We start from the raw sequence: 27,885 nt of genomic DNA, 5'->3' as shown, positions 1-27,885 counted from the left end.
GTCGTGAGGGAGGTGCCTCTCGTTCTGTTCACAGGGGGACCCAGGCCTCTCCGGAGCTCAGGACGCTCATGTCTCTATTGTAGCGCTCACACCTTGTCTAGGGCAGATCTGAAAGCTCCTTGGAGAGTCAGAAGCCGTAACCCCTGCCGGTGAAAGTGTGCAAATCTCGTTCCTTTTGGTGCCTCTAGCATCCTGCCCCTGGGCTGTGGCGACCCCCACGAGCCTTCAAACTCGAGAGCTGCTCACTCATCCCTCTGACTCATTCATCCGACTGTGTAACAAAGCTAAAGTGTGAAGGATGATATTGATTCCATGTGTTCCTTTTACCAGCGTTCCCTCCCACAGAGGTCTCCATGCCTTCATCCAAAGGAGGGAATAATATATAACTTCAGACCGGATGACAGAGCCAAAGAAAAAGCCATTTTGTGGCCAGGGAGGGTCCCTCGGTGCCCCTTTGACCCCTGAGCTGGCCCAGTCACCCCACCTCCCAGCATCTGGGGCCGCGGGTAAAGCGGAAGGTGTGTGTCCCTGCCTCTGCCTGTGTGTCCGCTGCTCCGTTAGGGGGCAAGGCTTGGTTTGGTTTGGTTTTTAGATCTTCCTGACTCCGAGTGATCGTCTTAAGCCTGGAAATCCAGGGATTAGTAACCTTCACAACTCTGATACTGGGGAATATAACTGGTGAGAAAAAAAGACGACAGCTTTTTAGGTGAATCCATCTCTGAAAGTAGATTCACGTTTCCCCGTGAATCCTCTCGGTAAAGAAGGAACTAGGGGATGAGGCGTGGAGAGTGATCTTGACACACACGTACACGCACACTCACACACACAAGTATATTGAAACAGAAGTTGCTTCTCCAAGTTCGATGGGTTTTTTTGTTTTTTTGTTTTTTGCGGTACGCTGGCCTCTCACTGTTGTGGCCTCTCCCGTTGTGGAGCACAGGCTCCGGACGCGCAGGCTCAGCGGCCATGGCTCACGGGCCCAGCCGCTCCGCGGCACGTGGGATCTTCCCGGACCGGGGCACGAACCCATGTCCCCTGCATCGACAGGCGGACTCTCAACCACTGCGCCACCAGGGAAGCCCCAAGTTTGATGTTTTTCGTTTCACGAGGCCTCCACGAGGCCGTTGAAGTGATTTCATCCTGCCTGTGCTCACAGGCCACCTGTCCTTCCTCCCGCGGAATCAGCATCTGCTCGGACAGCCTCAGGGCCTTCGAAAACACTGGAATCCCTCTCCAAAGAGTCAGGGAAGAAAAGAAGGATTCAAAGAAGGCATTTTCCAGAAAAGCATTGCTTTATTGACACAAGTGTGTTAGGTTGCTTGAACCCCTGGTGCAATCTGCCTTTTGGGCCCTGGACATGTTGCTGAGGTCTGTGGAGTTAGCGTGGTGAAAGGTAAATGCTTCTTAGAGTCTCCCCTCCACCTCCAGCCTCCTGGTCTCCTCAGAGGATGCAGTGAGCATAAGGACTCTCCATCCTGAGAAAAGGCAGCCTGCTTTTTAGTTTCCTTGGAAGAAGGAGAATCCGGGAGGGAAGGGACCAAGCGCAGCTGAACCACACACGGGAGAGTCCCTGCCCGTCCAGAACGAGAATGAGTTCTGCTCTTGTTACACTTTGCAGAGGAATGTTCTGCAGGCTGGCAAGCACAGGAGACGATCCTGTGCTGTTTAAAAGAGCAAAAGGGGACAGAAAGGCTGCTCATTCCTGTTTACACGGACATCCGTAGTATATCGTCTGTGTTCTGTGGATCGTGCAAATCCAACAAGATCTTTAGATTCTCTGTACCCCATCCATTTCTATGGAGGATTAAAAAACCTTCTTGCACCAGCTTTCCACAACCAGTTTCCATTTGCTTGCTAAATCTATTTGAGGAACATTTCAACTCTCTTCATATCTATTTTTCCTACATACTTATTTCTTCTTAAAATTGGGCTTTTTTGTGTGCATAAATATCAGTAAAGTTGAAAATAAAAACGTAGCTCTCTGCCCTGCAGTTTGAGAAATTCTGCCCTTAATTGCCTCCTTCCTTTAGAAATTCGTCTTTCAAGAGTCTCTCGCTAGGTCAGCCCAGTTGCCTCACATTCATAAATTAATTTGCAGCGATTGACCTTCACCAGTATGAATGAAAACGTGCAATATGTTAGCCATGAGTCCTAAAGTACCTGAAGAGGGGACATTTTGTACTTAAGGTCAGGTGTGTGCCTTTCACAAGGAAATGACCCCAAGTTGGCTTTCATCATTTCACTGCCCATGCCACCCTTGCCCCCGCCAATTTCAGAGTTAGCAGAGGACAGCCTGCCTGCCTCTCTCCGCTCTTCTCCCCCCGCCAAATATCAGAAGAGATGTGTGTGTGTTTCTGTCCTCAAACCTAATTGGGTGTTTGCATTATATCCCTAGACCATCTCATCAGACCCACTTGCATGCACGAGGCTAAAATCAGTTCTAAACGGATCCTCTGAGCGTCCGTAGATAAACTTCAGCTAGTCCACCCACTTGGAAATGGCAGGCGAATATCGGTGTGCGTGGGTCTATGCATTTCCAAACAGGGTCGGTAGCTCCCACTGAATTCTCAAAGGGGTCCGTTACCTCCTGAACTTAAGAGGTACTGCTCTCAACTGCCCTGTTCTCCTTTATCAGGACACCGTCCCCATCATCTCTCCTTTCAATGTGACTTTAGGTAAAATGTTGATATTTTGTTCATTGTGAATGTTTGCATTTATTTTGATTTTAAAATAATGCATTAGGGCTTCCCTGGTGGCGCAGTGGTTGAGAGTCCGCCTGCCGATGCAGGGGATACGGGTTCGTGCCCCGGTCCGGGGGGATCCCACATGTCGCGGAGCGGCTGGGCCCGTGAGCCATGGCAGCTGAGCCTGCGCGTCCGGAGCCTGTGCTCCGCAACGGGAGAGGCCACAACAGTGAGAGGCCTGCGTACCGCAAAAAAAAAAAAATAAATAAAATAATAATAATAATAAAGTAATGCATTAAACTATCATTATTTTTTGTGATTCCTGAGTTTTCTGGCACTACCTTAAATGTTACATCCGAAGTGAGTGCCTCACTTGCCTTACCCTAATCCCAGACCTGAGTGAGCTCTTAACCCAGCCTTCCTTCCTCCGGCCTCTCACCTGCTTCCCAGCCTGCACAGGGATAACGCCAACCCCCTCCTTAAAGCCCTGTGCTGGGCTCGTAGCTCCTGCTAGACCCTTCACATGGCTCCCAAGAACGCTTGCTCCAGCTTCTGAGGCTCCAGTGAGCTGCAGAAGGTATTTCAGTCTCCTGAAGACGTGACAAAATACAACAAATCTGCCCTGCCCAACCGCCCAAAATGCACTGAGCACTTCCCGTTTACCAGGCAGGGTGCAGAATCTTTATTTGGGTTATCTCACTCCATATTTAAATTTGCCCTAGGAGGTAAGTACTATTCTTGGCCCCATTTGACTGCTGGGGAAGCTGAGGTTCAGAGGTGTAACAGAACCAGTATTTGAACTCAGGACTGTTTGACTCCCAAACCCAGGTTTTTATCTAAAATATTCCATGCCTCTCTCCGCATTGGGCTTGCTGCCCAAAGGCACAAATGAGGAGGAATGGTCTCACTCATGTTTGTAAGCATGAGTAGGAGGCCCTGGGCCAGTTTTGCTGTCAACAGGTTTGCTGATAAAAACCCCTTTGTGGCTAAAACTGAGTGAAAGCCAGAAAAATCCACAAAATGAAGTTTGTAAGGAAAGATTTTTTCCAGGGAACAGAATAGGACTTTGGATCTAAACGTGAATGTGTAGTATTCTTGCTCTTGGGGTTTTAGCTGAAAAGACACCAGAATAACCTTCCAACCTCCACTTGGAAACTGAGTGCTGAGATACAGGGTAACCTGGAGGACAAAAAATAGGAAATGTTTTGGAACGTCCCCTAGTGACAGAATTTGTGTGCTGAGAGCAGTCTTGAGCAAATAACACATCCAGAGTTAGAGGCAGACCCAGAGGAACGGGAATGCCCGAGCTTGTCAGAATCTACCCAGGACTGCAGTGTGGGCTGGGGGCACTCAGCCTGTGGGGAAGGGTTAGGAGTCAGAAAAGACCCCTGCGAAGTGCTCTGGGAAGCAGCAGCTTAACAGCCTCTGATGATAACTTTGTTTTATTTTGGAGTGTTTATTTATCCTAAGAAACCCTTCCCACTGCACCCCCTTTGCAGAGGTCAGAAAGGGCTCGGCATTCTGGATCTGCAGCTAAACCAGACCTGCAACTCAACCTGCCCCAGTTGAGTTATGATTTATTATTCCTAATTCTTTTGCATTTTTAGAGTGCCTTTTATGGTGCATTAAAGTGCAAGGGGCTTTTATATCCTTTATTTCCTTTGACCCAGAGGAAGTTCACTGGACATATACAGAAGACCAGGAGCTGGAGTTCTGGTCTGAGGTCCATTGTGACCTTGGGAAAGTCCCTCAACCTCTCTGAGCTTCAGTTTCTTCTGCAAATACAGTTGTGCCAACCTTAGCTCCCTCACAGAATAGTTGCTGGGATGCCATGAATGTGGAAGTGTCACCACCAGGGTTCTTGGCCTCCTTAATCAATAGAAATTGATAAGAGACCAGACAAGAAATTCAGGCAAGGCTTTACTGGGGCCCCTGCTGCAGCAGTGGGGAGTGAGAAAAAGTAACATTTTCCCTTGCTTGCTCGCTCCCTGACTGGGGGGCTAAGCTAGTTCCTTCTATGGGGTGAGGGTAGGGGTGTGTCCAGGGGTTGGGCCGGAGGGGTGGCTTAGATCGTTTGCCCACCCCTTTGTGGTGCTGAGTGCAGGGGGCGCGCGCAATACCCTGCTTTTGCTCCCGACACCTTGCTTTTGCTCCCGGTTCCTCAGAAGTGGCAGTTGGGCTCTCTGGTCTTTTTGTCTCTTACTGTCCATAATTTACCCCAACTGCACATGCACGCAGTTATTTTTAGTTCCTTATAGTTTCTTTGTATTTTGTTGCTCCATGAGACGCTTCTCCAGGTGCAGGCACTGCAGCAGTGGGTCCCAGGTCCCAACCTGTCTGAGAAGCATCTGGTTATGGCAGTGAACTGCACAGATCAGAAGTGTCCCACCTGGTGAGAATGTTGGTAGGAGAGGGTGGCAGTGACAGGCTGCAGAGCTGGCCCAAGGTGGAGTGCTAGCATTGGGGTTCTTTGGCCAAACAGCATCTGGCATTACCAGGGGACCGTCGTGTGCCAAACATGATGTGAGAATCGCTGAAATCGCCTTCAGCTACACACATGCACGTTTTAACTCTTAACACATGTGCCTACCAGTTAGCAGTTTGATCTCCCAGAAGGTTGAAGCAGCAATGAGGGGCACTGCTAATTTGGACACATGTCTGACAAATGAGGAGGAATTGGCTGGTGAAGTAGAAATGATGGAAATTTTGCTGAGAATGAAAACATCATCTTGGAATTGGGTAGGGAATTGAAAGGCATGAGCAGATGTGTTTTCTTGACTTGAAGAAGGGAAATGACTTAAATTGAGGGGAAAACTACCTATGGGCCCATGATCTGAAAGGGGCTAAAACCAAGTCTAGAGAATCAGGGTGCTCTTGAAAATGAAATTCTGACATATCAATTGCACAGGGCATGAGAAGGGAGGAGGACAACTAAAGAATCGGATGAGGCTGATGAGGGGACCTTCTCTGATGATCTCAATTTTTAAGTAGATCCTTTTAAATATGAAAGTAACACATGCTTAATAGAGAGAATTGGGAAATAAAAAACTGAAAAGGAGATAGTAAACATCACCTGTAACTCAGCTGAGTGACAGTTGCTGTTAATATTTTTATGTTGCATTATAATATTTTTCTATAAGTTGTTTGAGATTATAGTATATATGCACACATGCTATTTTGTGATTTTCCATATGAATAGATACTCTTTATAAATATTGTTCCTGGCTGCATAATTTTCTACCAGACATGTTGTTCACAGCTTACTTAACTATTTCCTTATTGATGTTCCCAGTTTTTCACTATTAAAAATAACACTGCAATGAACATCTTTGTGCATGAACGATTTCTCTGTATCCTCAATTATTTTCTTAAGATAGATTCTCAGAAGTTAACATTTACAGGGCTCTTAAACTATCACCAAGTTAGTTACTAGAAAGATCATGCCAATTTACCTTACCACTGTTTTCTGTGTGCCAGTCTAATGAGCTCAGATTTTTAAAAAGATGTATATAGTGGATGAAAGAACAAGGTACTGAAAATGAAATTTTTTAAAAAACAAAAAATGAAATTTGGTCATTTACAACAGCATGATGTACCTGGAGGGCCTTATGCTAAGTGAAACAAGTCAGGCAGAGAAAGACAAACACTGTATGATATCACTTATATGTGGAATCTAAAAAATACAACAAACTAGTGAATATAATAAAGAAAGAAGCAGACTCACAGATACAGAGAGCAAACCAGTGGTTGCCAGTGGGGAGAGGGAAGGGGGAGGAGAAATGTAAGGGTGTGGGAAGAAGGGGTACAAACCACTATGTGTAAAATAAAGAAGCTACAAGGATATATTGTACAGCACAGGGAACATAGCCGATATTTTATAACAACTGTAAGTGGAGTATAATCTGAAAAAATTGTGGATTACTATATACCTATAATGTATATAATATTATACATCAACTGTGCCTCAACAACAAAACAATTTAACATATAAAGGAGAGATTTTTAGATCTAGAATGTTAAAACGAAGTGAGCTAAAAACTATGGGAGATGCTTAAGAAAACTGTGTTTGGAGGGGCAGTGAAAGAATAAGCACGGTATCTGCATGCAGATTGGGTTGGGTGGCAAACAGAAAACAAAACTGGGCAACTTCTCTCTTTCTTCCCTCTCTTCCATCAAGGAGGGTGATTGTCAGACTGAAACAGGTAGTACAAACTGACATGAGGGAATTGAAGCCCAAGATGGGTGAATTGATTGTAAAAGTGAATCTAAGTTGTTCTAAATAAGTTCAAGGCTCTTGGCCCAGACAAATGACATCCCAGAATAAAGAACTTACAAGGGTGAAAGGCCACTGACACTGAAAGGCCACTGAGCATTGCGGGAAATGGAAGAGGCACTAAAAGAAAGAATATGAGCCATTGTTTACCTGACACTCAGAGCAGAAGAAGGAAAAAAGGCAGTATGTACAGACTAAAAACAGCTAACCTGTTATAACTTTCAGATGAAACTCAGGAGAGAGTTTCAAACATACATGTTATAAGCACTTAGGAAAAAGTCATCCCTTAGGAACCAACCACCTGCTTCTCTTCATCTTCTTCAGTAAGGTTGCTGTAACTTTTGTAGTTATTGTATTTCTGGACATCAAGAGAGCATTTTATTTGAATTTCAGATGGTTCCATTTATGGCTGAACTGGAAAGATGTAGTCCAAATATCAGAGTATTTACATGCGTTGATAATTGAACACCTGTACCCAAACGGAGCCAATAACTGGCTCAGTCTCCATCTGAAAGAAGGTGGCTAGTGTGTCACCAGAGTGTTCTCCTGTCAGCCCTCACCTAATCAGCACTTTGTCAGTAACCTGTTGAGGTGACAGATGCTAATCAAAGCCACAGTTGACAGGAAGCTACAAAGTATTGATGATACTAGAGATAGGTCCGAATCTGGAGGGACTGCTGCAGGCTGGAATGATGATGGACAATAGCAAGATGAAATCTAATACTGATTAATACACCTTCTTACAGTTGGGTTCCAAACAGCAGCCATAGATGTGCAGGGTAGGGAGATTATAAAAATGATAACGGTAAATAACTGTTAAGTGCTTTTGCTCTATGCCAAATACTGTCCTTTGTATTTTATATCATCATTTGTATCATCTTACTCTATCCTAGCTTTATGTCATCTGCCAATTTGACAAGCATGTCATCTATGATTCAGTGGCACTTGCTTCACAAGTTGAAAGTTGTCCCCATTCTCCAGTTGAGGCAAGTGAGACACAGAGAGGTTAAGAAACTTGTCCGAGATCACACAGCTGGGAAGTAGAGTTTCCGTGCTGGTGCTCTGGGCCTACATGTTTAACCACGTGAAAGTTCACACAGTCACTGAAACTTTTCTCTCTCTCTCTCTCTCTCTCTTTTTAAAAATCCTGAATTTAACTTGATGTCCTGCCAAAACACCAAATAACCTTAGACAGAGAGGCAAGGAGTCAATAAATATGGACTTCGGGCTAGACCAACTGGGTTCAAATGTTGGCTCTTCCACTGGGTATGTGACTTTGGCTGCATCACTTAACTTCTCAGTGCTCCAGTTTTCTCCTGTGTAAATGAGGATAGTGAATGTTTCTATTGTACAGGATTGCTGTGGAGATTAAATGAGTTGCATAGAGAAGGCATTTAGAACAGTGCCTTTCACACAGTAAATGCTGGTAAGTGTTTGCTGTTACAGACATCCCTGGGTATCTGCATGGGGGGATTGGTTCCAGGACCCCCTCAGATACCAAAATCCACAGATGCTCAAGTCCCTTAGAGAAACTCGTGTAGTATTTGCATATCCCCTACCTATGGACATCCTCCCATCTACTTTCAATCATCTCTAGATTACTTACAATACCTAACACACTGCAAATGCTATGTCATTTATTGTGACTACAATGTAAACACTATGAAAATAGTTGCCAGCACACAGCAAATTCAAGTTTTGCTTTTGGGAACTTTCTGGAATTTTTTTTCTGAGTATTTTTGATCTGCAGTTGGTTGGATGTGGAACCTCGATACGGAGGGGGCAACTGGAGAATCCATATGGTGGGGTGTTAAGAGTTGGGGCCTGGTTTTCAACCCCAGCACCACCATTTCCATTTACTGTGTGTGGCAGTTTTCTCCTCTACACAATGAGAAGGAGTAATCGTCGTAGTGAAGACTCATGTAAATGCTCAATAATTGTTAGCTATTAGGATGAACAAAAACATTGTCCAGAGATAGAAAGGTTCTAGTCCTGCTTCTGGTACTACTTTTAGGAATGGCAGCCAAATAGCATCTCCAGAGGAGGCAGGCAGGCCTGTAAGGCTCTAGAAAAGGCAGTACACAACTTCTGTTTGGACCAATGAAGGATGTTTAATCTTAAGGCAAGATGACTAAGCAAGGAAGTGATAACCTTCCTCACTGTGTCAAGGGTTACGGAACTGTTCGGTGTCATCGAATCTAGTTATGAGACACTGTGGGAGGTTGGAAAGAGTCAGGGAACCTGGGGCAGCTTGATCCTGATTCCATCTCTTCACTTTTCCCAGCTTCAGTTGCCTAATGAATAGGAGGCAGTGGGAGTTGTCTTCTATGATCCTGTCCTCTAAGCCACAGAATCTGCAGCCAGTTCCTGTGTACACAGAACATTTAGGATAAAGGGTGTTTTTGATGAATGTTTACTATAGCAAAAGAGCTTGAGTTGAGTATTACGCAAACCAGCGACATCCTCTAATGGCTCTGAGCCCCTGTTTCCTCATCTGTTAAACTGAAATGAGACCACAGTGGGTTTCACAGGGCTTTTTGGAGAATTACCTGAGGTCATACACGTGAAAACACCTTCTTAAAATGTTGTTTATTCTTGCCGTAACCGGGTTATAACTTTTCCAAGAATTAGAATATAAAAAAATACTCGTAAGCACCGAACTCTATTTAAAGTAACTTAATCTGTTTTCCTGAATCTGTGATTCAGAAGAGCCTTCAGGAAGTTACAAAATCTCAGGGTCATTGTCGTGAGCACGGAGTAGCTCTGTAGAAAAAGGGTCCCGGCTGCTTGTATTCTTTGGGTTTTAGGATACAAGTTAAATGGGAGCGTCTTGACCGTATTAAACCCAGAAGGGAAGAGAGATCACATACTCTAAGCCCCTCGTTTTACAGATGAAGCCACTGAACCAAAGAGAAACTGAGTGGCCGGCCCAGCATCACATGTTAATTAATGGCAGATCTGGGAATAAAATCCAGGCTCCTATCTCTCAGCATGCTTTCCGTCGTTAGTTTAAACATAACTCAAAAAGTCTGAATCGAGGCTAAGAGTGTACTGATGAATGTGGCTGCTTCTTTGAACATGGAATTGGAGAACTATCACAAGGAAGTTTAAGGGTCTGGGTATGTCATTGGAGGCTACAGCCCCATGAACTTGACTTGACCCACTTGGGAAAAAAAGTGCGGTGGAATTCTTAGTAATTTTCTTAATCATAGCAGTTCATTTCTTCTGTGCAAAGTCCTTCTCAACTATGCTCTGAAATTAATTGGCGTTAAAAATGCGGGTCTTAGGGTGGCTTTCACAGGCTTGTTATGTGCACAGGGGGTAGCATAATGTAGGTGTGGAATAATGGTCTCCCTCTCTTTTCTTTTTACTAGTGATCATTAACGTGTATATTCTCCAACTTTGTTGAGCTAACGTTGCAAGACGTAACTGTAAAACAAGTTACATGTGATGCGTTCCTCCCTGGTCTTGCCCGTGTTCTGTTACACTAGCAACTGTCTACGCAGGATCGGTGTGTGCACAGCAAGTGCCTGTGAGCAAGTAGCTAGTGACGGTAGAACCTTATTCCTGGATGCATTAAAAGCAGAGTCTCGCCTACATCTCCCTCTTCTTCCCATGTATAAATCTATTTCTCCAGGGATCTACAGGGTTTTTTTTGCTCTATTTTTAGTCTGTCGATAACTTGAGAAACCTCCCAGGATCAAAGTCTCGGAGGGGGAGGATTCAGTTCACTCAGTCTTTTCGGAATCCCCAATAGATGTTGAAACTCAATCTGCGTTATGAATCTGGATGGGAAATACATGGGTCAGCAGAATGTGGTGAGTAAGAGCACAGACTCGGAAACCGGGTGCCCTGGGTTCGAAATCTCAGCTCCTCTTGTTTTTTTTGGTCCCTGGGGTCGTGTGCCTTTGGGCAAATCCCTTAAATGCACTGGGCCTTAGTTGCGTCACCTGAAACCCTCTCTCATAGGTTACTGTGAGCGTGCAGTCAAATGAACTGATATTTATCAAGTGCTCAAAATGGTGCTGGGTGACTGTTAAGTGAATTAAATGGTCCTGATGCAATGGGAGTGTCTTCTCCATCCAAGGCTGTAACACCCAGGCCTTAGGGCCCTGAGGTTTGAGGAAAGGAAGCTTCTTTTTCCTCAGTTAGAATGGCAGAGCGCATCCTACACCAGGACCTTTTTCTTCTGTTGAATTGAAAAGGGTATAGCAGTGGGACTTGACTTTGAACCCCAAAGTTTATCAAACCTCTTTCCGGCTCGGTGAATGTGTCCGCATTCTCTCTTTGGAAGAGCGGTGATTCTGATCAGTTTATTGCCTGGCCTCCAGCAGGTAGCCTAGTCTGTCGGGGTCACTTTTGTCAAACTGCTAGGATTGCCATGGTGCTCCCGGGACGGACTGAGACTTGCCGGGTCCCCTTAGCCCATAAGCATTCAGTGGGTCCCCGGTGAGGGGGTTTCCACGTGATGGCTCCGCTTGCTTCGGGGGCTGGGCTGTGGGAGAGATTAATGGGAAGTGAAAAGAGAAACAGTGGTTCTTAACCGGCAGGGCTGTTTGGAGTGTGCGACTCTTCTTGTATTTAGGGAAAAGATTACTCATGCGTATTTTCTTCCATAGAATATAAAGAACCTCAAATTACTACTTGTGTACCCGCCCCCTTCTCACCCGCCTCCCTTGCTTCAGTGTCTCCTCTGCAGAAACTTCAGCATTTTACTTTCATTTCCCCTCCTGAGCGGGATTCGGTTCTGTATTTGCTTTGGCACTCCCTCTTCCAATAAGCTACCCCGTCCTTTTTCCTGTTTCTGACCAAGCGTCTTCTGCCCTGCGGCCCTCTTGCCTCAAGGCAGTTCCTTAGGCCACGCTTGCCTGGTCCTCACATTCATCCCCTAAAGGCTGGCTGTGCTCTTGCCCCTTGTGTGAAGGCAAAGAAGGGAAAAGTCCTAATAACTAATCACTCTGCTGTTCCCGTCCAGAGGTGACACCATGGAGTGCAGGACGTCAACTCTAAGGGTGTGTGTTGTTTTTTTTTAACCAGTTCAGAAGTCGAGGTCTTGCTGAACCATTTTCACACACACCCCACACACACACCTCACTGTGATCCCAGATGTGCATTTTCAAGGTCATTGGGAAGAGCTGGGTTACCTCCTATCTCCAAGGACCTTTTTTTTTAACTTTTTAAAAATGCAATTTTTTTTAATGTATTATTTATTTGGTTGCACCAGGTCTTAGTTGTAGCAGGTGGGCTTCTTAGTTGCGGCTCATGGGCTCCTTAGTTGTGGCACACGGCCTCCTCAGTTGCAGCATGCATGTGGGATCTAGTTCCCTGACCAGGGGCCGAACCCGGACCCCCTGCATTGGGAGCGTGGAGTCCCATCTACCGTACCATCAGGGAAGTCCCTAAAAATGCAATTCTTAAAGGTTATAGTTATTACCAGATATTGCCTATATTCCCCATGTTGTACAATACATCCTTGAGCCTCTCTTACACCCAGTAGTTTGTACCTCCCACCCCCGACCCCTATATTGCATCCCCCCACCAGTGGTAACCACTAGTTTGTTCTCTGTATCTGTGAGTCTGCTTCTCTTTTGTTATATTCACTAGTTTGTTGTATGTTTTAGATGCCACATTTAAGTGATATCATTCAGTATTTGTCCTTCTCTACCTTATTTCACTTAGCATAAGGCCCTCCAAGTCCATCTATGTCCCAAGGACCTTTTTTTTTTTTTTTTTAATGTTATTTTATTTTTGGCTACGTTGGGTCTTCGTTGCTGCGGGCAGGCTTTCTCTAGTTGAGGCGACCGGGGGCTACTCTTCGTTGCAGTGCATGGGCTTCTCATTGCAGTGGCTTCTCTTGTTGTGGAGCATGGGCTCTAGGCACGCAGGCTTCAGTAGCTGTGGCATGTGGGCTCAGTAGTTGTGGCTCACGGTCTCAGTAGTTGTGGCTCACGGGTTCAGTAGTTGTGGCTTGCGGGCTCTAGAGCGCAGGCTCAGTAGTTGTGGCGCCTGGGCTTAGTTGCTCCGCGGCACGTGGGATCTTCCTGGACCAGGGCTCGAACCCGTGTCCCCTGCATTGGCAGGTGGATTCTTAACCACTGCACCACCAGGGAAGCCGAGGACCATTTTTAATAGGCATTGCTTCTTGGCCCAGTCAAGAGTCCAAAGCAAAACCTTGAATGCTTTAGTGGCTGTGTTTATTCTAAAGATCATAGAGCAGTAACATACTACACGTTATTATTTTACAATGCCCCTTTTTTCACATGAAAAAAAATCAAAAAACTTAAAAACCAAGGAAAAACTCTCAATGCCCATCTCTAATTATTTCAGTGCCCATAGTGCTTTATTGGTGGACCAGTTTCAAAGAGACTTCCCCAGAGTCCAAGGAAGCCAGCTGCCATTCTTTAAAACTAGACTTTGCAAAGAAGCCACCTGGAAGACAGAGCCGGTTGTCATGCCCAGAGGCCCTGGATCTTCTCAAGGGCATCTGAGCCATTCCATTCCCCAGTCCACCTGGGAGGAAAAGCAGCCCATCCAGATAGACCAGACAGTTCTTTGTCATGCCTGACATAAGGATGAAAGGTGCTTCTTTCCAGGATCAAACTGAAGGACACTGTCAGAGCACACACTTGGAGTCTCCTTAGCAAGCCGAAGTAACTAAATAGAGAGACTGACGCTCCTCTTAGCAAACACTGATTCTGTTGTATTTGAACTATTAATTCATACGATATTTTAGAGAATAAAGCACTCTTGAGCATCTAGCTTCTTCTAACCCCTCAGTTCTCAAACAGCTTGGTTTCAAGATTTCTTTTGATTCTTTAAAATTATTGAAGACCCCAAAGAGCTTTGCTCATGTGGCTTATATCTATCTATATTTACCATATTGGAAATTAAAACTGAAAATTGTAAATATTGGTTATAATATATATAAAAATATTGGTTAACTCACTGAAAAATAAGCCAAGTATATGTTAACATAAATATATATTTATGAATATATTTTCCAAAACCAAAAAAAATTAGAGTGGCATTCATTGTTTTACATTTTTGCAAGTCTCTTTAATGTCTAGCTTCATAGAAAATGGATAGATTCTCATGTCTGTTGTCATATCACATGCTGTGTAGCCTCTAGAAAATTCCACCATATGCTCATGAAGGAATGAGAGTGAAAAAGGCAGATAACCTCTTAATATTGTTATGAAAAGAGTTTTGACTTCATAGATACCCTGAAAAGGTCTTGGGAACCCTGAAGGGTCCCTGGATCACACTTTGGTAACGACTGTTCTAAACCGCTTGAATGATGTGTCTAAGCTTTCCCACAACTGCAAAATCAAATAAAAACATAGATTCACAGTCAGGCTTCCAGACAGAGACCCAGCCCGAGCCATCCTCTCAGCCTCAGTGGCTGCCCTCCCTTTCACCCGCTCCTGGTCCTACTCAGACTTCAAGTACCACCCCTACCAGGAAGTTCTGACATCAGCAAGTACAGTAAACAGGCGAAAGACCTTTTATCCTTACCTTGCCCTCTCATTCCCAGAGGCTAGCCTGATAGCTTCCCAGAGGCGAGTGAGTTGCTCTTCCTGGAAGAAGTTTCAGGGAACACTTCATTATTTGGCATCTCTGGAAGGTCAAGCCCCGCTCTGGAACATTCTCACTTTGAAAGGTCGCTGGGCTACAATCAGATCAGCTCTGATTCTTTTTTTTTTTTTTTTAACATCTTTATTGCAGTATAATTGCTTTACAGTGGTGTGTTAGTCTCTGCTTTATAACAAAGTGCATCAGTTATACATATACATATATCCCCATATCTCCTCCCTCTTGCGTCTCCCTCCCTCCCTCTCACCCCAGCTCTGATTGCCCATTGACATTTGTCATGACTCTGAGCCCCCTCAGGTGCTTCAGGCCCACTCCACAGCTGCACCTTCAGGGCAGACCAGGAATCCAGACACCCCTGGAGCTGGAGCCGGCCAAGGAAGGACAGGGCTGTGAGACCTACGGTTCCTTAAAGACATAAAAAGGGATTTTTCCCCCCATTTGGCCTCTCAATAAAAAGTTCATTTGATATCACACTTTGCCACTCATGAAGGTTGAGTTTTACCTGGGATTCAGAGTGGAACCTAAGGGCTCTTCAGATACGGAGACTCAATTTCATTAACCATTTGGAAATCTTTGCCCTTTATTTCAGCTGTCTAACTGACAAGACCTTTTTTTTCTCTCTCTCTCTTTTCTTTCTGCCTTGCTGTCTCTCCAACAGGCTTGCAGCCAATGTACTGGAGCAGAGATGACGTAGCCCAGTGGCTCAAGTGGGCTGAAAATGAGTTTTCTCTAAGGCCGATTGACAGCAACACGTTTGAGATGAATGGCAAAGCCCTCCTGATCCTGACCAAAGAGGACTTTCGCTACCGGTCTCCTCATTCAGGTGAGGGTCTGGACTCCGGACGCGGGCTCAGCCTGGAACGTCTGGTAGCCAGAGTTGGCCATTGTCACCACTTAGCCTCCCAAGACATCTCCACATCAAGTCACCGTGAACGCAAGGACAGTGACCCAGCTTAGGAGAGGACAGATCCTGCTGACGTAGGCCAGTATGAGGGAGAAGAGGAAGAATTTCCAGGTCCAGGGGAGACTTTTAAGGTTAGGAGAAGTAACCCAGTTCGGACCTATAGACCCTGGAACTTAAGGGATCTCATTGCACCACCAAATAAGGAAGAAAATGCGTTCTGGCCCTCTCTCTCTGCCTGGCTTCTGATTCTGAAGACTTTTACAAGAGATGCTTGAGCGTGAGTGTAGATTGCAAACTGCTCAGTTATAAACAAAGACAGGAAGACTTCCCTGGCGGTCCAGTGGTTAAGAGTCTGCACTCCCAATGCAGGGGATGCGGGTTTGATCCCCGGTCAGGGAACTAAGATCCCACATGCTGCATGGTGCAGCCAAAGAAAACAAAAACAAAAACAAAATAACAAAAGACAGCAGAGGAAGGGGAATGAGCACTGCTGAGGTAGGAGGAGTAGAAAGGAAGGAAGAATCAAGGGAACAAGAGAGAAGGGCTGGGAAAGGTGGAGATCCTAGTAGCCCAGGCAAGTTTAGAAACAAATGCCCAGGGCTTCAAGTGATTTCCTTTAGAAGTACTGAATTCTTTGAAGTAATGCATCTTGCAGCTTGTAGAACCCCTGAAAAATACAAGCAACACATCTAACTAGAAAGATTGGTCAAAATAAGGGCTCCTGAACCCACATGGGAAGGTTTCATTCAGTAAGGAGCTTTTGTACCTGCAAAGTGTATTCCTGACGTGGGTTAAACTTTCAAATATACTTTCCAACTTCATTTCTCACACTTGATGGATATTTTGAAGCAGAGATTTGGGAACTCCATATGTCCAAGGGGAACTTTGGTCTCAGGTTTCTGCCTCTTGAGGGCAGTTATTCAAGGACTGACGGGCCCTCCCTCTGTCAAGTCTCACTGCCAGCCCCACTTTGATGCAACTTGTCTGGCAGAGACCGTGTCTTCTTGACTGAGGGCAGGGGTCCCGCAGGAGGTCTTGCCATAGTGCCCAGCTACGTTCACCCTGATTTACTCCTGGAGGCTGGCCGGGAGTTAATACACTAGCTAACCGCCACGAGGAAACAGCCCCATCACAAAGGGTAAGATAAGGGTGTGTATGGAACAGTATCGCCCCAGCTTTTCCCAGTTGCAGCAGAACCGTTTATATGAGGAAATGATAAAAGGAAAGGTTCCCCCAGAAGTATAGATGCTAATGGAAACTTGAAAACTTAAATTAAGGCTGAAAAACAGATCATTGCTATGGTTTTATAAGGGACACAAACCTACCTGAAACATTTGGTCTTCAATCATTGATTCTTTCTGTAGCCTCAGAATAAGAAAACCGTAAAACAATGATATAAATAAATAAATAAAACTAACCTAAAAGGAACCTCAATAGTTCCTTTTAATTTAATGCAAAAACACTTCCCTTTTCTGTTCCAGTGGAAACTCACAGATTATACTCAAAGGGGCAAAGTTACCTATCTGGAGGAAAACAGCTCTAACACTTTAGGGTTCCGGAGAAATTACTCATGTCAGGCAAACAGAGGAAAACCCAGTGATGTATTTTAACTTGATTTGACTTAGACCTTGGGCACGCTTTCCTCCCAGAGTCTTTGTAAATCTGCCTTTCCCCCACCACCTCTCAGGTGTTCCTTTTTGTTGCTGATTTATTTTTCTCTCCGGTGACCTCTCAACTTTCCTTGTGAAACTAGGTTCTCTCTGCTCAAAGCTGGGAGCGAAGATACACAAAACCTGTCAGTACGCCCTTGCCATTTTGCCAGGTCTTTACCAGGTGGGCCACGTGGAAAGCTGGACAGGAGCCAGGATTGCCCTGAACCTGAAGGCACAGGGAGCTGGGGAAAGAGAGAGCAGAGTCGGGTGGGTCTCAGGAAAGCAGGAGTGAAGTTGCTCTGGGACGTGAAGGATGGAACTGAGTGGGTGGGTCACTGGAGCAGCATTAATTTTTGGTGTGTTTGGGTGGCGGTGAGGAAGCCCCCCTACGGGTGGAAGAGGCAGCATAAGGCTGGTGCGATAGTCGGGACGTGGTGCCGTAGCCACGGTTAGGACCGGGCAGTAGAAATTCATTCCGTGAATGTTCCCTGGGCAGCTCCACATCAGAGGATGGAAGTTTGGGCTGAAGGACTTGAGGGATAGAGAGATGATTTCCAGTTGGGTTGTCCAGTGAGGCTCAGTGGTGTGGTAGTGGAGCCGGACTTTGAAGGGTGAGCAAGAGGTAGGTAAGGAAAGGTGTTGAGGCCAGTTTGTGTGGAGGAGGAACCCAGAGAGGAGGCCACATGAGCTAGACACTGTTCATCGTCACTCGTCACCGCCCCCCTCACGTGTCTGCTTGCCTCTTCATGTCTCAAGTTCTGCTACTTTCTCCAGGAATGTTTTCCCTGGCTCCTATCCCTGCATCCCTGATTCCACCCCACCTTCCTTTCCTCCACCTCTCCCCGCCTCAGTCTGGGTGACGTGCTGGTCCTCTTTTATCTCAGAGCATTTCGTAATTCTGTCATGGTCCCTGACACACACACACGCACACACACGCGTGCACACACACACGCACACACACACCCCGAGTAACACACTGTGTTACATGTCATTGTTTTCTATTCCGTATCCTCTCCCAGAGTAGAGAGTTCAGTTTGGACAGGGCTGTGTCCTGTTAAGCTGCCATGTCTCCAGCATCTAGCGCAGCATTCAGTCAGCACTCAATAAATACTGGTTGAATTATGACCCAACCTGAGAGTACCTTATAGCCCAGGTTAAGGAGATTGGGTGTTATTTTGCAGGTAATGGGAAACCACTGAAAGGTTTTGATCAGGAGAATGATATGATTGGAGCTCTCCCTTTGGTATAGACATTTGCCATCAGTGCATAGGGTGGATTTATTGGGTCGCTAAAAGCAGGGAAGCAAGATACAGTGCTATTGCTATGGTCCTCATGCAAGATGCTGACATCCAGAATAGGTTCAGTGACACCAAAATAATAATACTTCCGGCATTTTGGCCAAGCGATGCCAGGACATCCAGGAAGATGCATCCTGTTCTGCAGAATCTGAGACAGGAACCAGGCCAAGCTGAGAATAATCATTTTGAGTATCATCCCCATTACATCAAGCTGAGCATAAAGATAAATTTACACCGTAGGTAATTTAATTAAGGCATCAACCAGAAAGCCATGGACAGAATATCAAGGTGATACCTGCCAGTAGGGGCCATAAGAAAACTTATCACAAACAGGGGAGGATTGTCAGAGGGTTTGGAAGACAGAACTAAGCAGGAGTTGAGAAGACCCTTCCCATGAAGTAGCCAGCCAGCAGGGTGACGAGGGCGTGATACACCTGCTCACATTCTCCTTAGGTAGAGACAAGGTATAAATAGAAAACCTGTTTCTCTCTTCGGTGTAACGTTTGGTACTGCTTCTTCTGACACGGGCTTTGCTTTTGCCTTTGGTGTAGATGTCGTGAGGCCCAGGTTCTACACGTGGCTCTTCCGCAGATCACATCACCTCGTTTGCCCTTATTTTCCTCATCCATAAAATGGGATTTTCAGCAAGGGGATCCTAAACTCCCTTCAACTCTGAACAAGTCAACCCAACTTCGACCACTGAAAGTGTTAATCTTCCAATAAACCTTACAACTTCCCACCTACAGGCAGTAAATAAATATTCAAGAACTTGGTCTCCTTCGACCTGTATACCTTGTAAAACCTAGACTTCACCCGGTTTTTTCCTGTCTTCCCTTGGATCTTTTTTGCTGCCTACGACAAAGCAGCAGCTTCTCACTAGTCATGGGGCTGCTAGAATGAAGCAAAAGTACCTGGTGGCCGGCCCATCACCATGAATGGATGTTTATAGATTCTTCCCAGCCACGTTTCCTGCCTGGCCTCACCCAGACTTCTGCTTTCTTTGGAAATAACATTCCTTGACACTACTCATTCCAAATGTAGAGAGGAGAGAATGGGAGCTCAATGAATTATAATTACTTGAACTATTGAGATACCTTAAGTCAAATATGGTAGCCTCTCTGAACTCCGCATTCTTTGACCAATTTAACAAACTACATTTACCCTGTCCACCTCCAGGACAAAGGTCCTCCCTTTTCAACCACTAGAATAAAATAGGGAATGTACTAGAATGTACTTTAAAATATCATCTCCAAACAGAAGATGTCAAGGTTGAAAATAAATGGGATCTATTTTTTGAAATAATCTCTCAATCAGAGGATACAACAGGATGACATATTTATGACATTCTCAAAGTTAAGGAAAAAACGTAAAGGAATCTCAGCTTTATAAAATGTCACCTGGACAGGGTAATTGTACCTAGTCCTTGAACGACTAGGTAGTTACCATATTAAATGGTCTGGGATGATTTAAATTCAAAGGAATTTCATTGAATTTTATGAATTCAATGAATGTCTTACAATGAATAACTCTAATATGTTTCTTGACCACTTTGAGACTGTGAAAACATTAATAAGACGGAACAGGCAAGTTAGCCCTGATACTAACTTTTAGTTAGAGGTATTCAGGTGGAACGTATTTATGTATCCATTATTTAAATGAACAAAAAGTTATTAATCTAATTCATGTTAGACTTTCTATCAATGCTAAAAAAAAAAAAAAAGCAAAAAGCAAAACAAACATATTTTCAAAGTTCCTTCAAGTCAATTCAGCAAAAAGTGCATTGGGGTTTTACTAAGTAAATCAGTTTTTACCGTACTGCGGTGTGATGTTACAAACCTCTCCCAGCCACCAGAACCTTTGACTTTGGAAATATGCTTTGCTTGTGATCTTCAAATATAGTAAAATTTCTTTGAAATTTCTTTAAACTGAAAATACCAGTCTTTATCTACATATAGTTCCTTGGAAACCAACTTGCCTATTAATCTCTATTAAGCAATGGTGGGTGGTTTGCTGAATTGAGTAGCTGAATCAACTGGCTGTTTTAGACTCAAGTCACAGGGTCTGAGGGCGTGGGTCACAGAGGGGAATGTTAGCCCTGAAGTGTGGGAGTTCCAGCAGACATGACCCTTGACTGAAGACACCCAGAGTGGCTTCTTTCTTCCCTTGCTGTGTCTTTGAGCAAAACAAGCCAAAAATATGTGTATTACCCATCAGAGAAATGCTTAGATAAGTCAATTACAGGAAAGTCACTGAATTTCTTAGCACTTAGATTATCCCGTCAGTGAAATGGTGGTGATAACTGATCTTTCTGCTGTACAGAGTCATATTTTAACATGTAAAACATACAACACGTCCTTTAATTAACAGTGCATACTTATGTCACGGTATTTGTATTTTCTCACAAGCTTATTCTTTGCTTTATCTTACCTTATATTCTGTATCCACGTAAAGGCAGTTGTCTTACTAGATGTCTTTTCTAAATGATTTATTCTCCTCTTAAATATAATATTCAAATTTTCGCACAACTTGCTCCCTTTTTTTCCCCAGGATCTCTGTGTCCAAGACATAGATATCAACTGAATTTCACATATTTGTTCCTAAGTAAAAGAGTAGGTTTATTTTTACGGTCACAGAAGGCACTCCGCATTAAATTAAAATGTTTGTAATTCAGGCAGCCTACAAAAATGGATTGAATGGAATGCTTGGAAACTAAGATAGAGCAGAGTTGGAAAGCCAAGCCATCCCATGATGGGAATGTTTGTTAGGCCACCAGTGGGATCCCCCAGGCCTGTGTCTGCGTTGGTGTTTTCACTGTGGAATTTATGATGAAACTGAAGGAGCCGAGGCCTCGGACTTCATTTTGAACCTATCACAGGCAGAGAGGACCAGCAGAGAGTTTTCTGACAAATCTGAAAAGTATCCCTCCCACACTGTGCATGCTTTCATTTATATATTTATTTATTTTTTAAAGAATTGGTCAGAAGGAAACTAAAATCTCTGAGTAAAAACGGAAGAGAGAGAAAGAGAAAAGAGAACAGTTTGCAAATGTAAGAATGCATTACTTTAGATAATCTTCGTAGGAGGAGGTGTACATAGTAAATCATCACCAGAAAAATGCAAATTTTCAATAATGTGACGCTTCTGCTTTATGTTTTTGTTTTTTTTTTTAATTTTATTTATTTATTTACTTTTTTGGCTGTGTTGGGTCTTCATTTCTGTGCGAGGGCTTTCTCTAGTTGCGGCGAGCAGGGGCCACTCTTCATCGCGGTGCACGGGCCTCTCACTGTCACGGCCTCTCTTGTTGTGGAGCACAAGCTCCAGATGCGCAGGCTCAGTAGTTGTGGCTCACAGGCCTAGTTGCTCCACGGCATGTGGGATCTTCCCAGACCAGGGCTTGAACCCGTGTCCCCTGCATTGGCAGGCGGATTCTCAGCCACTGCGCCACCAGGGAAGCCCCGCTTCTGCTTTAAACCTACTGAACCCAAGAAGTTAAACGATGTGAAACGCCTGGGGGAGAGGCTCTGGGTAGTCTTGAAGATGACACTCTGCACTGGTCCCAGCCTTCTGGAGAGCAAGCAGTGTATAATAAGAACTTGAAAACTAATCATACGCTTTCACTGATAACACCGTTTTAGGAAAATATTTGAAGGAAACAATCCAATAGAGAGATAAAAAAGATGCCCTTAGCAATTCTATTTATAATGGTAAAAACTGGAAATGCCCAAGCCACCCCCAATAGGAGACTTGCTAAAAAAAAATGCGGAGAATATAAATACAGAGGAATACACTGTAGCTTTACGGCCATTCATTGAGTCACTTATTATTTCTTCAGTAGATCGTACAGGGCCTTGCAGATCATGTTCATCACTTTACATGTTATTTTATTTTATTTTTTTTTGCGGTACGCGGGCCTCTCACTGTTGTGGCCTCTCCCGTTGCGGAGCACAGGCTCCGGAACGTGCAGGCTCAGCGGCCATGGCTCACGGGCCCAGCCGCTCCGCGGCATGTGGGATCTTCCCGGACCGGGGCACGAACCCGTGTCCCCTGCATCGGCAGGCGGACTCTCAACCACTGCGCCACCAGGGAAGCCCTACATGTTATTTTAAAGACAGGTAGAAGCCATTCAGGGTCTGAAGCAGAGACCGGCATAATGAAGTGCGGAGGTGAGATGTAGGGCCGTCGGCTTGGCCGGCAGGTAGGCGCAATGGCGGTGACTTAAACTAAGATGGACCAGCAGAGAAAAGGGGGTGATTGAAGCAGTATTTAGAAGGCAGAGTATAAGTCTTGGTGACCGATTAGGTGTCGTATAAGAGGGAGAGAGGTGTTAAGGACGAGTGCCGAGTTTCTGGCCCAATCAGCTGGGCGTTTACTGCACTAGGAAACACCACGTGGGTTGTAAAGGCGTTTGTGTCGAACACGTAAGATGCGCGGTGCCCGGGTGACATGCGAGAGGACGTATGTAGGAAGGAGGTAAGTGAAGGTTCTGGAGTTGAGGAGGTAGGTCTGGCTGGAGTAGATTTAGCATAGACAAGCTGATTGCAGCCACGGGAGGGGATGAGATGACCCAGGGAGAAAGACGATGGGAGATCTGGGAGCCTTAAAGGCTGGGTAAGGAGGGAGAGCAGAAAACCAGGAGACGGAGGAATGTCTGAAGCCGAGGGGTGTTCTAAGGGTTGGGGGGTGGGCAGTGACTAGTGGTGAGGATGTTGCTGAGAGGCAGCGAGTCCCCAAGTACCATTGCCCTTTGGGTTTGATGACAGGGAGGTGACCTCAGCAAGAGTGCTTTGGAGAGAGGGTTGGAGTGGAGACCAAGGGCCCCGAGGAGTGGACGGAGAGGGGTGTGGTGATAAGAGTTGGACAGCTCCTCAGGGAGTTTGGCTGCGATGGGAGGAGAGAAACAGGAGCAGCACCTGGAGGGGAAGATGAGGACTGTGTGTGTGTGTGTGTGTGTGTGTGTGTGTGTGTGTGTAGAAGACAGGAAACGAAGCTGCTTAAATGCTAAAGGAAAGAACCCTATAGAAAGAAGTTGAAGGTACATTGTGAACTAGAAGGAAAGAGAAAGAAACCATGAACTAGAAATATCTGTATGAAATGATGTCAACTGGAAAAAAATTCCATTCTTATGAATGTGACTTTATGAAACTTATGCATGTCCTTTAAAGACAAAAATATCGAAGCAGAACAAATAGTTTCCAGACTTTTTGGAGACACATCTGTTAATAATTATCATAATCACAAGGGGTACCATCTCCTGAGCGCACAGGAGGGCAGACGTGCGGCTGGCACTTGTTCACATTATCTCATTTAATCCTCTTAACAGCCCTGCCGAGTCTGGGCATTTTTCTCATTTGAGACAAAAGAATATTTAACTAAGCCTTGAACTAAGGCTCAAAGAGAAAAGTAGTTTGCCTCAGGGCATGCAGCTGTTGAATAGAGGAACCAGGATTCAAACCTGGGACTTCCTTGCTCCAGAGCCCAAGCTCTTTCTTCTGAAAGTAAAGAAACTTTGTTATAAAGCAGAAACTAACACACCATTGTAAAGCAATTATACCCCAATAAAGATGTTAAAAAAAAAAAAAAGTAAAGAAACTTAGATATGTTTAACCCCCTAAACAGCATCTTTATGTTCTTGGTCTTCAGACACTAGTCTTTGCTAAGGCAACTTGCAGCAGTTTTATTCACTCTCGCTCCTGTTCGTTTTAAATAAATTGCAAATAAAATAATAGAATTTAGGATTCTGGAAGTAGTTGCCTGGCTTTTAACATCAAGATCACTGATACAAAATTGTATGTGTGTTTAGTTTGTGGGTTTCTCTTGTGTGTGTGCGCGCACCTAGGAGTATATCTAGGGTTTTGGGACCTGAAATTTATAATTTGAGAGCACATAGTTCTAGGTTTCCTTTCATGGGACTATACAAATAAAGGTCCCTGAAATTCAGTAGCTTCGAGGCAAATCCACTTGTGCACGTACCTGTGGGTACATGAACCATGTGTGTATGCCTGAAGATATATGGAGAAACTAACAAAAGCTGTTATCCCTTAAGCAATAGCCTTGACTTCATTGCTTAGTACAATAGGAGCATCTTTTATGGTTAGCACTAGTTATTTCTTTTCGGGGAAGTCAGAGAAGATTTATCAAGAGTCGAACAGGCCAAGAGTTTTTTGAACAGTGCCTTTGAATTCAGGCCAGTGGTCATTAGCTTAGTTAGATATATAGTGCTATGGCTCATGCTTTTTATACAGCAGGCAAACAAATATAACTTTTCTCTTTTTAAAATTATTTATTTATTTATTTATTTTTGGCTGTGTTGGGTCTTCGTTTCTGTGCGAGGGCTTTCTGTAGTTGCGGCGAGCGGGGACCACTCTTCATCGCAGTGCGCGGGCCTCTCACTATCGCGGCCTCTCTTGTTGCGGAGCACAGGCCACTCTTCCGGGCCTCTCACTATCGCGGCCTCTCTTGTTGCGGAGCACAGGCTCAGTAGTTGTGGCTCACGGGCTTAGTTGCTCCATGGCATGTGGGATCCTCCCAGACCAGGGCTCGAACCCGTGTCCCCTGCATTGGCAGGTGGGTTCTCAACCACTGCGCCACCAGGGAAGCCCCATAACTTCTCTTTAAATCTGTTCTTTATTCCAGAGATCTTTTTGTTGAGATCACTTTTGAGATGTGATCTCCTGTGTATAAGGAGATTTTAAGAATGTAGCAAGAAAACTGACTGGGTATCGGAGGAATCGGGGGCCACTGGAGATGGAAGAGGATGGTGGGGGGAGCGTCTTTATTTATTTAGGAAACTGTTGTAGATGGGACGCATGTTCTGTGCTGCTCCAGAGACGATAACTAAGAACCGAGGTACATGAGATTGCAGAGGAGGCCAGATTCCAACTCAACAGAAGAACTTTCTGTCGACTAGAGCTGTCCAGAAATGGTTTGCTTACGTTGTGGCCGGCTACCCATCACAGAAGTACTCAGCCAAAGCTACTTCTTGGCAGGGGAAGAGGAGGCAGGGGACTTTTACTGATCACAAGTTTGAGTCCATCTAGGAAACCTATAGCATCCTCTCTAAGTCTAAGATTCCAAGCCATTACCAGGCACACACTGTTCCTGCCAATCATACACACATGGCACGCACGGCGGGTTGGTTTTTCCCCCAGAGTAGTGATGCGTTTGTGCTAAGCCAGCCACATTCCCCAACTGAGTTCCTGGTTGCTGCGGAAACACGTCTGTGGATGGACTGGTCCAATTGTGGCCATACTCTGCAGTCTTAGAATTAAGTTTTTTCTTGGCCCGGGACCTTGGGCCCAGGCTTCCACCCTCGAGCCAGCTATCACAGGTGCCACTTACGAGTGTTACCTTACTAGTTCTTGTGGTTGAGTTAAAGAACTGGCAGGGCTCTGCCTGGCCGGCCCCTCTCCAGCTCTCTCCTCCTCACTCAGAGACGGGCCTTCTCTGCTGGGCTCCCTTCGCCAGCTTTGGGATGAGAGGCTGGGAAGAGGCCGTACAGAAGGCCTGGGAGAGTACAGGGCAGAGCACGTATCAGCCCCGCTGCAGGCTTAGCCCAGTGGGGGAATGGCCTCACTTCACCTTGCCCTTTCTGAAGGGGGAACATAACACTGACCATGACCCAGACAGTCTTCCTCTGTTCTCCTGAGACCTCCTTCGGGGGTCTACCGGTCTGTCCTAAACCACTTGAATGATATCCATAATAATAGCAGGAACAGCAGTGGTCACGCAACAGCTGGTGTTTGCTGAGTTCTCACTGTCCGGTGCTGTGATGCGCTTATTACACACTTACCTCATCCGGTCCTCACAGGCATCCCGGGAGGTAGAGACTGCCAAGATCGCCATTTTCCAGATGAGGAACTGAGGCCTGGAGAAGGTCAAAGGCATCCACTTTGTTGCCTCGCTTTCTCTGTGCACGTAGAGAAATGGAGACGGGAGAGAAAGTGACCTGCCCACTCTGCAGCCACCATACCCAGAGCTCCTCCAGCACCCCGCGTGACCTCCAAGGAGGGACCACGTGTGACGTGCACCAGGCCCTGCTTCACGACATCCTCTTCTGAGGGAGGTGTTTGCATTTCGCAGAGAAGTTCAGGGACCTGCTCAAGGTCGCCTGATGCACAACAGGAGCCGGGGCTCCAGCCCTGGCTGCCGGGCCCTCCCCTCACACCAGCCCGCATCCAAACCAGCAGAGTCCAGCACCCACCCACACACTGCGTCTGTATTTCCGGGCCTCCCCTTCCAACGTGGGTACACTAATAACTGACCATTTTTGTTAGTATCATCAGGAACGCATTTGTTTTCAGTGGTTTCGTTTTTCTCTTCAGCTACTACCGGTATAAAGCATTGCTCAAACCCACAGGATAGAACCCAGCGTTGTGAGGCCGTGTAAATTCGGAAAAGTTCAGGAAGACATTTACACTAAACCAAGACACAAAATGTTGATTAGGGACTTATTTTTGTAAGCGATTAAAATATGAATCATTAAAATAGGACTGTATTTCAGGCTCTGTATCCTTGTCTCATCAGAGACAGCATCACCATGACTACTGGATTTGAATTAGATGAGCTCCAAAGCCTTCCCAGCTCCAAAGGCAGTCATGTGTCACGGGTCTACCTTACACAGAACGTTTTTAAGTTGGGTTCAGAACACCTCTGCGGTTCCTCGCCTGTTTTAAGTGACATGGGGTCTTCAGTTCTTAGAAGTCTTTTGCTCTATTTGATCACAGTAGTAAACAGTGGCAGTAAGTTATATTAATAATGACCAAAATGCAAAGGTAGAGGAAGGAACAAAATCAAAGGAAAGACACCAGGGCATCTCAGGAATCACTTAGGACGGGGTATCGTGGAACTTATATTTGGTACCAAAAGAAAAGGTGCAGAAGTTTGCAGAAACAAAGGAATTCATTTGGAGTGTTTCTCGGATTCAGGCTGAGTTGAAGAGGAAAAAAAAATAATTTAGCAATAGCCCAAAATATGCAGTTAAATTAAGTTGTTAATTAAAGTATCTGTTAAAAGTGTCTAAAATTAGAGACAAAAGCCCACTGTTTGGTACAATTGTTGACTGCGTATCTGTATGTGGAAGGGCCTGGGGGACAGTTAGAAAAGCCTGTGGTATTTTAATGATTAATCACCCACCCCTAAGGGGTTTTGAGGCACCCACCTGCATTTTTTAACTTGGATCTAAGTCAAAGGGGAGGGACAAGACCATGACAGCTTTTTTGGCTAATTAACAACTCAGTGGACACTTCCAATACCAAAGAGAACAGAAGGCCCCCAGCCAGCCCCTACCATCCTCTGCGAGGTGCTGACATCTAAAGATGATTTTCTAGAGATTGTGGAACCTTGGAGCAGTGCCTGTGTGTATTTTTAGAGGGAAGCATCCCAGAACATGCCAGTTCCTTATAGGGTATCTTTAATAGTTAGCACCTCTGACCGGACTTGTGAATTTCTTTTTCACGTTTATTCTTTTCCTGCCTGGGATTGG

The 27,885-nt window shown here is 45.2% G+C and overlaps 1 protein-coding gene across 2 annotated transcripts in view; it reads left to right on the top strand.

Moving 5' to 3' along the window:
- Positions 1-27,885, top strand: part of ETV6 (ETS variant transcription factor 6) — a gene marked incomplete at its 5' end in the record, with an annotated part of 247,746 nt that overhangs the window by 182,228 nt on the left and 37,633 nt on the right. For both annotated transcript variants that reach the window (XM_079715626.1, XM_079715627.1), the window contains one exon: positions 15,209-15,373. In XM_079715626.1, the coding sequence (XP_079571752.1) occupies positions 15,209-15,373 (165 nt within the window). The remainder of the gene's footprint in view (positions 1-15,208; positions 15,374-27,885) is intronic.

This window comes from Hyperoodon ampullatus (genome assembly GCF_949752795.1).
Source record: "Hyperoodon ampullatus genome assembly, chromosome: 11".
NCBI lineage: Eukaryota > Metazoa > Chordata > Mammalia > Artiodactyla > Ziphiidae > Hyperoodon > Hyperoodon ampullatus.
The sequence above is the reverse complement of the archived record's forward strand: the minus strand, read 5'-3'. Positions and strand labels throughout refer to the sequence as shown.